This window comes from Myodes glareolus, chromosome 3 (assembly GCF_982192425.1).
Source record: "Myodes glareolus chromosome 3, mMyoGla1.1, whole genome shotgun sequence".
In the NCBI taxonomy this organism is placed as follows: Eukaryota; Metazoa; Chordata; class Mammalia; order Rodentia; family Cricetidae; genus Myodes; species Myodes glareolus.
Genome location: NC_142028.1, coordinates 5,588,684 through 5,601,358, shown reverse-complemented (window position 1 = coordinate 5,601,358; position 12,675 = coordinate 5,588,684). Strand labels below are relative to the sequence as shown.

The window sequence follows — 12,675 nt, the reverse complement described above, 5'->3', positions numbered from 1 at the left end:
GCCACCTGGAGTGTCATGGAGGGAAAGACGTCCTCTGTTGCTGGATGACAACTGGATGAGACTGGGAGACAATGAGAATTTTCTTTTATTAAGGAAAGATAGTTGATTGCTCTTTAAATCCCCCCCCAGAGCTTTTATAAGGAAATAAACATCCTGAACACTAAGCTGGAGGTGTACCACATGCAGAGAAGGGAGACAGACTCCCAAAGCTCTGAAGACTTGAATATGGAGCAATCAGAGACCCTGCTTCCTGAGGCTTCTCCGACCCCTTCAGGGCCACAGTCTGCTCCCTACAGTGCGGTGTGGTGAGTAAGACCAGGGGCTGGCATGGGCTGGATGAACTTATCCAACGTCATCAGGTGTTATAATCACAGCACTTCGGGGGCAGAGGCAGGGAGACCTCTGAGTTCTAGGGCAGACTGGTTTACATAGTGAGACCAGGTGCACGCGTGTGTGCCTTCCATGTTTGTGTACCTGCATGTGCGTGTGCGTGCATATGTGCACGTGTGTCTAGCTTCTCAACATATTAACTATTCTAAGGCCCACTGCACATCTTCAAGTGTTGAATAATTCATGCTATTTTCTTTTGTAAATTTTGTGTGTTAATTGAAGTCATAGACTGTTTTGTTTCAGCTATACATCTACTGTATTAAGAAGTATACAGGCAAGCCATGCAGTGGTGGCGCACACCTTTAATCCCAGCACTTGGGAGGCAGAGGCTGGCAGATCTCTGAGAGTTTGAGGCCAGCCTGGTCTACAGAGCGAGTTCCAGGACAGCTAGAACTATTAACACAGAGTAACCCTGTCTTGAAAAACCAAAACGAAAAGAAAAGTGTATGGGCAGAGATAGCTTTCTGATTACTTTAGATAACCCTGTCTATACGTACTACCTATGTTTCACCTGTATACAATACCTTTCCAAATCTTTTTAGATGTGTGCAGTGCAGGTGACGGAACTTAGGACCTCACGTAGGCTAGGCAAGTGTTCTACCACCGAGAAACACCCCAGTACATCTATCTACATTATTTTTTTTTAAAAAGTAAAAGTTTTTTGGTTTATTTACTTTATTTTGCATGTTTGGGTGTTTGCTTGCATGTGTGTGCATACACCATACACATGCCTGGCACCTAGGGAGGTCAGAATGGTCCTGGATCCCTAGGACTGGAGTTGCAGATGTTGCGAACCATCCTGTGGGTGCTGGGGACTGGACCTAGGTCCACCGTGCCATGTCTCCAGCTCTGCTGTCTACAGGTTAAAGAATGGAATTCACAGGCTCTGGTCACCATCTCCACCAAAGGAAGCTACTTATGAAGCAGACTTGACAGCGTTGCTTGACAAGATCGCTCCCCTTCACCTTCCTTTGAAAAAATAAAATCACTGTATTGATAAGAACTCACAGCTAAAACTTGCACACAGCCAGATTAAGGTAGCCATTCAAACAGTTGCCCAGCCCCAGACCTTGTCTCGGTGCGTTCCTGTGCAGTTGGGAGGGCTCTCTGAAGTGGTGGCTCTGAAGCTGGGGGGCTTAGGGTTTCACACTTCACATCAGCTGGATTTTTATTCACTTACCACAAAAAAGAAAAATCAAAACACTATGACCGAACCGAAACCAGAAAAGAAATGAACTTGGTAGCTTCTCTCACGAGTCATATCTTCCTTCCCTCCACCCGGCACCACCCTTCTCCAGGATCCTTTCGGAATACCACACAGTCCCCGCACTTACTGATGTTTACATATAAACATGTATGCATTTCAGGCTGGGATGTGCAGACGAGAGAAAATATTTCCTTTCTTTGTAAGATCGCTTGACCGTGATGATAGCATATATTCTCAGTTCATCCACTTTCCTGCAAACTTTGTGATTTCTTTCTCCTTGAGAGCTGAACAGTATTCCATAGTGTATATATGCATCATGTTTTCATTACCCATTTATCTGTCGATGGACATCTTGGTTGGCTCAATTTCCCTGGACTGTAAATAGCATAACAACGAACATGGATATGCATGTAGCTCCGGGGTGGGAGATGGAGTTCTCTGGGTATATGCTGGGGAGCCTCTTCCTTATGCAGTACTGGAGACATGCTCATGGAAAAGGTCGAAACTTCTCTTTTGAGACAGGGGCTCCCCGTGTAGCTCAGGATGGCCTTGACAAGATTGTCTGGGGCTCAGTGCTGGGATTAGGGGTGTGGACCACCATCCTCGCCCAGTTCCTGAGTCCTGAATCCTTCTACAGCGCTCCTTCTACAGCGCCGACACAACATCTTGGAGAAATAGTCCTTTCTTCCAGAAAAGACCTCCCGCCCTTCATTTCCAGCCACCCACTCAGACAGAGCCCTCAGCACCCTGCCTTCTGGAGCGATTTCCAGTTGTTGTTTTTGAAAGCGATCCCTGCACGGTGGGGGCTTCCTCCCAGACCCCAGATTAGGCACAAACCACACCCAAACACCCGTTTTCACAGAGATCCTTTTTTAAGTGGGGAAAAAACTGAAAAAAAAAAAAAGTGACTGCTTTCAGACTCAGGCAGAAAAACAGCAGCAAATGACTGTCATTTTTAAGAGGCGGAAAGGGGAGGTCTGTGTTAGAATGGGCTAGGATGCAGTGGTACAGGAGACAGAGGATGAGGGAGAAGGGAAAGAGGAAGGGGTGTTTATTTGTCCCGCCTCTGGATAGAGGGGGACAGATATGATACACAGACAAATGGCAGTTTATAAAGGCAAACGGGGAAAACCCTGGGTTAGCATGAGGTGTTTAGTTTTAATTGGGCATGTTCGTTAGGTGAACCAAAGGGGGCTTTTGATTGCTGGACTTTGGTAGTCAGCCTCAGGAGGAGGAAGTGGCCAAACAAGGGAATAGACTTTGGTGGTTAGCTTTAGGAATGTAAGCTAGTGGTTTTTAGCAAGGCAGAAGGAACTGGGAGAAGGGCAAGGTCTGCCAGAGCCACATGCTTGAGTGGGCCAGTGTCCCTTCAGTTCTGAGTCATCTTTTTGTTGTCTGGTTGTGACAGCCTCTGTCCTTGCACATCATTGGGTCACGGCTCCAACATCATACTGCAGCTCAATTGTTTCAGTTCTGTTTCTTCTTAACACTCTGTGAACTATGAAACCGGGATCTTGTCTTTGTCATTCTGGGACACACACCACACCCAGGAAATGCCAAATAAGGAGTGATGACAGCGAAAATGGTAATGACCTCAGAAAACATTCTCCTCCACAGAGTCAATAGGTGGGAAAATTGTCAAGAACCGGGGCCAAGGAGACGGGAGGGTAGAAGTGCTTGTCACTGAAGCGTGAGGACTTCAGAACCCACAGAACAAGCCAGTTTCAGGGCATGCATCTGCAACCAGCATTCCCACAGAAAGATGGGAGGTGAGGACAGGAGACTGTCCCTGAAGCTCAGGGCCACCTAGTCTGGAATTTCCGCACTGAGGAATGGTGTAACAGTTTCCTCCAAGAAGAAAACATTCCATCCTGCAGGAAGCTCCTTCTGCAAGAAGGTGAACAACTCAAAATAGTTTCAGGAAGTCCCTGAAACTGACGAGATTCACCAGGCCCCTTTTTGCCAGGGTAAACAATAAAAACTCAGAGATCCCCCCCCTCTCCAGCCCTCATATGGAAAGAAGTCCGGCTGCAAGAAAGACTCAGACCAGAGCAGTTGTCTGGAGGAGGCAGAAACTAGCCAGGAGCTAGCAAGAGATTTCGAACAATGGAGGCACCTAAAAAGCTCACTCTCTAACTTATTGAGCTGCCTGCAAGGCTGCGAAGTGGGCTTCAGGCTCCCAGCGTTGTGAGTTGTCCCCTGTGCTGGGGTGGGCATTGGTTGATGCAGCTGTCTTGAGTCCTTTCTGCTCCTGCAGGTAACTCCTCACCCATAATCCTGTAAATACCCCCCCAAAAACCTCACTCGTTCACGAAGTTGGACATGGTCTGTTGTGGGTTCCCTCTCTGGAGGGTATAGATGTGTGTGATACCTGTTATGGTAAAAGTTAAATGCTGCAGGTCTCCGAGTGGTAGCAGCGGGCAGGAGACCATGTGGACCACGAAGGCACTGGTCCCAGGCAGGGAGTGACAGGGCAGCGAGTCCCACGAGGACCCTCAGCTGTAGCAGGCGAGAGACAGAGGCATGCCATGCAGAGAAAATGGGTATTTATTTAGTGGGTTATGGAGGGGAAAGGGAAAGGAGGGAAGGGAGAAGGGGGAAGAGCAGAGAGAAAGGCAGAGAGAGAAAGAGAAACAGAGCAAAGGGGGGGGGGAAGTGGGGAGAAGGGAGAGAGGGGGGAAAGGAAAGGACTCAGGCCAGAAGCCAAAGGAAGGTCTGCTTGCCTCAGTGGACAGGGGAGAAAGTGGGCGGGGCTTGTCTCTTAAAGGGACCATTACACTCCCATCTCTGTTTTATAATGAAAAGGTGGGAAGTTAGGCATAACAGGTTAAAGGAATTGGCACGACAGATTCTCAAGACTGCTTCCTGCTTATTTGTTGGCATAGTCTTGTGAGAGGAACCTGAGAAGGCTGGGTGCTGGTCACATCCTGGGGTAGCTGATCTCTTTGCTCCTGTCTGGTGTTTGTGGTATGGAAATGTCTGGTGTCTCTTACACCTGTTAAGGGTATTGGCAGAACAGAGGACAAAGTTAAGTTTAGGAAAAAAAATTAGGACCAGGGAATTGAGAAGGGTATATCTCACCTGTTTAAGGTGGATCCTTTAATTCGGCTCCCTGGTACTTACAAGAATCTTTTTGGGTTTGTGAAAACATACATTTATATCAGAATGACTGTGACAGATTTTTTTGCATAATGAAAAGTATCTTTAAGACTATGGAAGGCAGCGTGAAAGAGAAATCTGATAGTGTGCACTTGTCCTCACACCTTTATAACTTGCAGGTGGACACCTTAACAACTTGTATTTGTATTTTACTAAAATTTGTTTAGTAAGGTTGTCCTCTTAAACTGACAAAACCTCTCAGCTGTCAAACTGCATCAGAGATCTTTGAGAAGGATAAAATTTTACTTGAGTTACTGCTTAAAAAACGACAGAGAACTTACTTGGTTGGCATCTAGAGCTACTCTTTGGTCCTCCATGGTAGCTGAAGGTTGTATTTGCCGTTTGCTGTTTAGCATAGGTCCTGCCAGGCTCTAAAAGATCCTGTGAACTAAGAAATCTGTAGGAAGACAAACCTACCTTGACCTGAGTAGCTAGGCTGTCAATTCCAACGATTCTGTCCACATCTGGAAGTCTTTAGTTTAGATGAAAGGCAGTTTTCCCCAGTGGTCAGCGCTTGGCAGCTGAAGCGAATTGCAGATGGACATTGTTCTGTGCCCATTTGTCTTCTGTCTTTGGAGGAAGTAGAGTGCTGCTGCTAGGAGCCAACCTGTCTCCTTTTGTTATGAAAAGTTTCTAATAATTAAATATTTAAATGCCATATTCTCCAGATATCTGAGCAGTTGAGGGCTGTTTATCAGGTATAGATGAGTTATAACTACAGCACAGAATCTGCCTGGAGAACTGGTTCCAAGCTTGACTGTACTGGCTCTCAACAGGTAAAGCAGTGTTGGATTAAATATAAAGTATTTTTGTAAGAAACTTAAAAGTACATACCAGTTTAAAACATGAGACATATTACTTTGTAGTCTGGAACGAGATACAATGAACAAACAATTATAGCATTTAACAGTAAACATAGGTGCATTTAAGTTACATGTATGTATACACACACACAGAGTGAACAGGAATTGGGTGAAGTGGATGCTTTGGTGGACCCTACCAAAGGCATGCCACTGCACAAAGCACACATACAACAGAGTCAGCACAGGGGGACCAGGAAAGGAATACCTCAGTAAAGATGGTAGGACTTGGTCACCCAATCTGGTCATCAGTTAAGATGGTGGTGAGGTCACCTGACCCCAGTCAAAATGGCAGCAGTCACATGTTGAATGAAAAAGTCACTATTTTTTGAGCCATGGGAATTTTAACAAAAGAAACCTAGAGGTGTGATCCACCCTGTTCCTGAGCTGCTGCACCACAAGCCACGGCAGGGAGCAAAGGCTAGAATTGAAAACAGCTGCCTCGTGGATCCGACCGATCTTGTTGGCTGCAGTAGTGGTGGCAGGGACAGTTTGAGGAAAAGCAGATCCGGTGGGACACCAGTGTAGCATTTACAGACGGGTGACTGATAGTTTGAGGGTATATATCATAGCTGAAAACATGAAAACCTGCAAAAACACTACAGGGCCTGTAGAAGAGCATCTTCTCTCTATAGGCTGGGTGTGAAACGGTAGCAAACACTGCAAAGCCTATAGGAAGACATCTCTTCTCTGCAGGCAGGGTGTTAAAGCCTCACTGGCTCTGGTTTAGGTGACTCAGAAGCCAGAGGCTAGAGGTCACTCTGAGTGGTCACTCATAAGTGGTCCAAAAGAAAAGAGAAAGAAGAAAGAAAAATCCAAAGGACCCTGGGCCCCAAATCAAATGCACCACACAGCTTGTGCAGCTCTAGCATGGGAGGACCAAACGGTCAAGTTTTTGGCTATGGAAAGCAACCAGAGATGAATGTTAGCAAAGAGCTCAACCGTGGCCATGAAGGCTGTGGTTGAGGGCTGGAAGAGGAAAAGATACCACCGAAGCTGCTGGTGTGTGTAGAGGTTGGCGTTAGGGCTGATACAATGCAGAGCTGTTGTAAAGAAGCCTGGTTCCACCTATACTGTCATTTTGTGGCCACTTCCCTCTGTGTCCTGCAGAATGTCTGGCAGACTCTTTCATGAAGCAGGAACCCCTAAAGGATCATCTCACCTTCAAGCAAGTTCAGCAGTCATCTCTCTGTGGGTCCTGCATGTCCAGTTTATACAGCATAACATCAAGCAGTCCAGGCAAAAACAGTTCTTGTCCAAATGGCTAACAAACTTCATAAGGAGCCTCTTCAATGCCCATCATCCTCTTGAAGTAATTGGTACTGCCAGGAGCAGCTGTGTCTCATTGTCATGAAAAGTCTTAGTTTCTTAAAACATTTTAAATGCCATATTCTGTAGTCTTTGAAAGATTTGAAGAATACCTATGTAGCTGAAGTACATCTCCGTACATCTGGAAAACCTAACTAACATGACTACAAGCTTGACTATTATAGATGACTGTCTATTAACCTGTATTTCTTAATTATACATTACATTTTAAATGAGCTGCACAAACACAATACCTTAAACAAGAGCAGAAATATACATATAACAAAATTGACCTTAAATTTGTATCAATAAACCAAGATCCATTCCAATGCAAACCTCTATAGCATACTCCTCTTTAAAAGTAAACTAACATTTATAGACAACATTTGGGAATATGGGTGTAGTTCTGTTCAAGCTTCTTCCTGCTATTTATTGGGTGAAGTAATTTTTTGAGGGGTGTTCAAGGTAACTTTTCAGGGGATCTTGGTCCATCAAACCACATTAGTCTGGAATTAATTCACAGGTTCTCATCTTCTGTGGAAACAAAAGAAGAACTTCTTTTCCAAACCAATAAGTTTTGGAATCAAGATAACTTTATGTTGGTTGAACTCAGCAATTACAGTGACATGTCTCTCATTGTGTAGCTCTTTAACAGTCAAAAAATTCAAAGAAAACACAATAATATGCATAATCCAGACTCTCTGTGTATATTCCATCTTTGTGTGGCTTATTTTTCTTTACTTTATTACTTTTTCTACAAGTTTAATATTTATTTTATTATCTTTACTCCTTTAATCTATGACTGTCTGTCCTCTGTCTCTTTAAAGACTTTGTTTTGTTTTTTTAAAAACCATTTACTTTCTTTTATAACTGTCTATACTTTTTTTCCCTCTCTCTCCCAAGCCTACATACATTTTTTAAAATACAGTGTGTCTCATTTAGAGGTATTTTATGTCTGAATCTGTCTTTATTGCATATCTGTAATCCTTTTCTGACCAGAAGTGCTTCTTAAAAAGCTAAATGACATTACTATGACTAAGGTTGCTTTGCCTTTTGGCTCTGTCCAGCCCAACATGTTGGAGGAAGTCTGGTCACTACCTCTGAGAGCCATTCTCTCTGCCCCAGATCCAGGGTCAGGTTGCAGCAGGTCTATGTCACCATTAAGCAAGTTGTAACACTCTGCTCACAAACCCCATTTAAATGCTCCATACCCAGACCACCTGAAAGAGTCAGAGCCATTTGTGTTTGTGAACCACGAAGCTGCCATTTTGAAACTGCACAGTTTTTTGTTTGTTTGTTTCTTTCTTTCTTTTTTTTTTTTTTTTGCTAGAGAAGTCAGGAAACCTTCTCTAGCAAACAGAGCTCATTGGAGAAAATAATTAACTTTGTTTTCTTTTGTGTCTAGAATTCCTTTTTAAACTTTCTCAGGTTTTAAATGGATTTAGTTGAGCACGTTGGCACGCCAATTTGTTGTAGAAGGTTGCTTGTTTGTTTCCTGACCGCCTGGTACCTCAGACCCAAAATAACCACACAGAAACTGTATTAATTAAATCACTGCTTGGGCTATTAGCTCTAGCTTCTTATTGGCTAGCTCTCACATCTTAATTTAACCCATCTCCATTAATCTGTGTATTTCCACGAGACTGTGGCTTACTGGGTCTGTCTCCAGTGGGGCTACATGGCTTCTCTCTAACTCTGCCTTCCTTCTCCCAGCATTCAGTTTATTTTTTCCTGCCTACCTCTATTCTGCCCTGCTATAGGCCCAAAGCACTTTTCTTTATTAACCAAGAGTATTCATAGCATATAGAGGGGAATCCCACATCATACATATCTACATATATATGTGTTTGTGTGTTTGTGTGTGTGTGTGTTTATATATATAGAAAACGTTTCCAGAATTATGAGAATTAAGGATTTAGTCTCTATGACATATAAAGAACTTTTATAATGCCAGGAAAAAAATACAGCCAGAGAAGGTGCACAGATGGCCACTGACCACATGAAAGCACATGCAATGATATTGTCCATTAGAGGAATGCCAATTGGGACACAGTGAACACAGTAAGAAGCTGTTTTATATCCACTCTAGCGTGCAATGTGCAGTATAATTTTATATGCCACTGTGTATGATGTCATGTGCTTGGTGATCATGCACCATTGAAAAGAAATACTGCAGTTGACAGAAAATTAATACATCTTTAAAAGTCAGTCAAAAGCAGCCCTCCTATGGTATCAAACAGACGAATGTGGCTCCAACTGTATCCATAAAGGGTACATTAACACAAAAAGCAAAAGCGACCAAATGAGGTCGTGTGGGCTCATGCGCGGTTTCCTCCTTTTACAGACTGTGGTCATCGGTCAGAGACCCCCCCCAACCCCCCACCCCGCCATCCCTGCCCCGGGGCGGGGCGAAGCGGAGGGAACGGCAGGTCCGCACCTTCAATGCGTCTAAACACATGTGTCTGCTTTGCCTTAGGAAGCAGGCTCTGAAGCTCTTCGTCATGGTCTATGTGGTCACCATCACTGGCCTGTCGTGTTACATACTGTTCGTGGACGCCACATTTCTCTTCGAAAGGGTGCTGCCCAGTGTGCTGGGACACCGCACCATGTGGGAGCTCCGGGAGATGATGGCACCTTTCCTGAATTTGGAAGCGGAGGCCTTGTTACCATCCTAAAGACCCGAAGTTACTGATGCCGGCTCTCTTCCTCTCCAATAAATTTTACATGTTCTTATGCTGTAGTGGTTGGCTTATTTTTCAAAAGACGCCATCCAGTATTTTTAAAGGATTTTGTTATTATATAATATTCAGTTGATCGCAGAAAAAGTGAAAAGGATTTCACTAGTTAAACACAACCTCCCTGGCTCTGTAGTAGAGGCTAGTCTCAAATTCACCATCACTTGCCACAGTCTCCCAGTTCCTGGGACCCTATGTGTGCCGGGAGGCCCAGCTCTCACAGTGATGGCTTTAATCACTTCCCATCTTGAGCACTTAGGGACAATCACGAACGTACTAGCTCCCCATTGCTCCTCCTGTCCCTGTTTTGACTTCTGAGGTATGCAAGAAGGAAGAATTCCTTCTGTGGATTGGGGCTCCAGAGCAGTAGTGAGCATATCTTGATTTTTCTCAATGTTCATCCTTCCCCTTGACAACCTTTGAAAGATCTATCTTTTCTTACAAAGACAGATACTAAGGCCCTCCGACACTGCTCCTGCCTTTCTGTGAGGCAGCATGCGCAGGCACGCACACCCATGAGCGTAATCATGAACACATATATACATACTTGCATGCAGACATGCTCAGTCACACACACATACACACATATGCACACATACGCACATATACATACACACACGCAAGGTGTCAGTGTGTTATATCAGATATCTCTGAGAATTTTAAGAAAATTTATGCAAAGAATTGAGATGTTTGGAATTTGTGTGTGTGTGTGTGCACGCACGTGCAAATCCATTTTATTTTTCTGCTTAAACCAGCCAGATCTAGTTCTGTTGTTTACAATCAAAAGAATTCTCAGTGAGGTAGGGAAGTAGGGAAGTTAGATGTTTTATCCCCAATCACAGGTAATGTGGAACTGCTTTGTTCTTACCATGAGAAGCAGTTTTAACTGAGCTGTGCAAGCCTGGTGGAACTGTACCTGGAGTGGGCTGGTTAAAGGGCAGGGAATTGGCTCAGTGGGTAAAGCCCTGACTTTAGTCTTTAGCACCACGTTAAACCACATGTGGTGGTGTGTCTGTGATCCTAGCACTTCGGAGGTGGGGCAGGAGAACCAGAAGATGAGACGCACTCTCAACTTCATACAAAGTCAGAGCCCAGCCTGGGACCCAGTGATGGCGAGGTAGACATGGTGGGACAGATGGCGTGTGTTTGGTTGTATGACAGATGAAGAGGGACGGGCAGAGAGGGCTGTGCAGTGTGGGCCCCGTCCTGACACCTGAGCTGAGCCATGGGCGTTTTTACGACAGGGAAGAGGAAGTCATCCTGGAAAAAAGAAACGTAATTCAAGTTGGAAATTGCTTCTCTGGTGCGTTTGTTTGAAGTTATTTGTTTGTTGTTGTATTTTGAAACAAGATTTCACTATGCAGCCCTGGTAGATCAGGTTGGTGTTAAACTTGCAGCAATCCTCCTGCCTCTGAACCTCCTGCACAGGGATCACAGATGTGTATTACCATGCTTGGTCTGTTATCTTTGGCATAACTTGCAATCCCATCTGTAAATTTTTGACTTCACATTGCAGCAATCCCAGGATCATACAAATTCCCCCAACTGAGCTACTGTTCCTTATATCTGTGCTGTCACCATTCACATGGACGTGTACATATGTATGGATGTATGAAGGTACATACATGTACGTATGAAGGTACGCATGTACATTTGGATCCCTGCTGCAAAATCCAGTCTGTTTCTACTTGCATGGGTTTACAATGTGCACACAGTCTTGGAAAACTCCAACAATTGTTTTTTTTTTGTGTGTGTGTGTATGCAAGTGTGTATATGTGTGTTTGTGTATATGTGAGTGTGTGTGCAGGTGTGTGTGCAGGTAGGTGTGTGTATGTGTGCATGTGTATGTGTGTATATATGTGAGTGTGTGTATGTGTATATGAGTGTATGAGAGTATATATTGTGTGTGCATGTGTGTATGTGTGCAGGTGTGTGTATGTGTGAATGTGTGAGCATGCACATGCTGCAGCATGCATGTAAAGGGCAGAGGGTGACTGGGAGTTGTTTCTCTTCCACCTTGTTGTTGCAGTATTTCTCATGGTTTCTGCTGCTGTGTGTACTGAAAGTAGCTAGTAGCTGGCCTGCAAGCCTCTGACCACTCCCCTGCCTCCGTTACCCATCTTGATGAAGGAGTGCTGGGTCACATCTCTCATCCAGGTTATCAGGCATGTGGTGTGGCAGATGCTTTTACCACCTGAACCGTCTCAAAGCTCCAACTATCACTCTTATGCTGGTATTCTATGGCCATAAACCCGTTGGTTGTTGGAAATGCAGTTGGTTTGTTCTGGAACTAGCTATCAACAGAATTGCAGATAGAAGCATTTGGTTACACATTTACTTAGCTCTGCCTCCAAAAGTCTTGAACCTTCAAAGTCCCTATTTTAACAAATTCCCCCAGACAACTCTTATGATCCAGGGTTTAAATTGCTACCATGCTGTTACAGACAAAAGCTAACTGGATTACAGATTAGTCATGAGGCTCACAAAACGAATCAGGAGGCAACTAACTTCTTAGAGAGGCTGGGAGGGCCTGCTGGGAACTAGAGGGAATTCCCAGGACACACACCAAGTGTCACGACCTCTGGGGACAGTGAGCACTCACAGGGTGTTGTGATGTATTTTTTTTTAAAGTCATGGGTAAAAGCTTGTTTGCAGATAAAGGGCCTGTTCAGACCAGATTGTAGACAGAAACTGGTGTAGTATTTTATAATTCTCAGGTCCATTCTTACGACTGGATACTATACCAGATGATTCTCTTGTAAGTCCTAAAGGGACGTTTTGAGGTTAAGTAGCTCACAGTCTTGTGATGACCATATAGAATAAATAACAAAGTACAGTTTTAAGAAGATTGTCTTAAAGGATAAGTTAGCATCTCAGTAACTTCTATGATGAGCTTTTTCTTGGGGTTTTGACAAAGCTGAGAATTTTGTTCCTTGAGAAATGCAAATGCTATCCTTTACTTTCAGTTTGTCTGCATGAGTTTCACCCTGGACAGCTGGCTGCCAGAACATTCATT

General features: G+C 44.3%; 1 protein-coding gene across 3 annotated transcripts in view; it reads left to right on the top strand.

Moving 5' to 3' along the window:
* The window catches only part of Smco2 (single-pass membrane protein with coiled-coil domains 2), a 29,589-nt gene extending 19,932 nt beyond the window's left edge, over positions 1-9,657 (top strand). For all 3 annotated transcript variants that reach the window (XM_087903946.1, XM_087903947.1, XM_087903948.1), the window contains exons 8-9: positions 130-305; positions 9,401-9,657. In XM_087903946.1, the coding sequence (XP_087760072.1) occupies positions 130-305; positions 9,401-9,599 (375 nt within the window). In that variant the 3' untranslated portion in view covers positions 9,600-9,657. The remainder of the gene's footprint in view (positions 1-129; positions 306-9,400) is intronic.
* Positions 9,658-12,675: the final 3,018 nt, after the last annotated feature.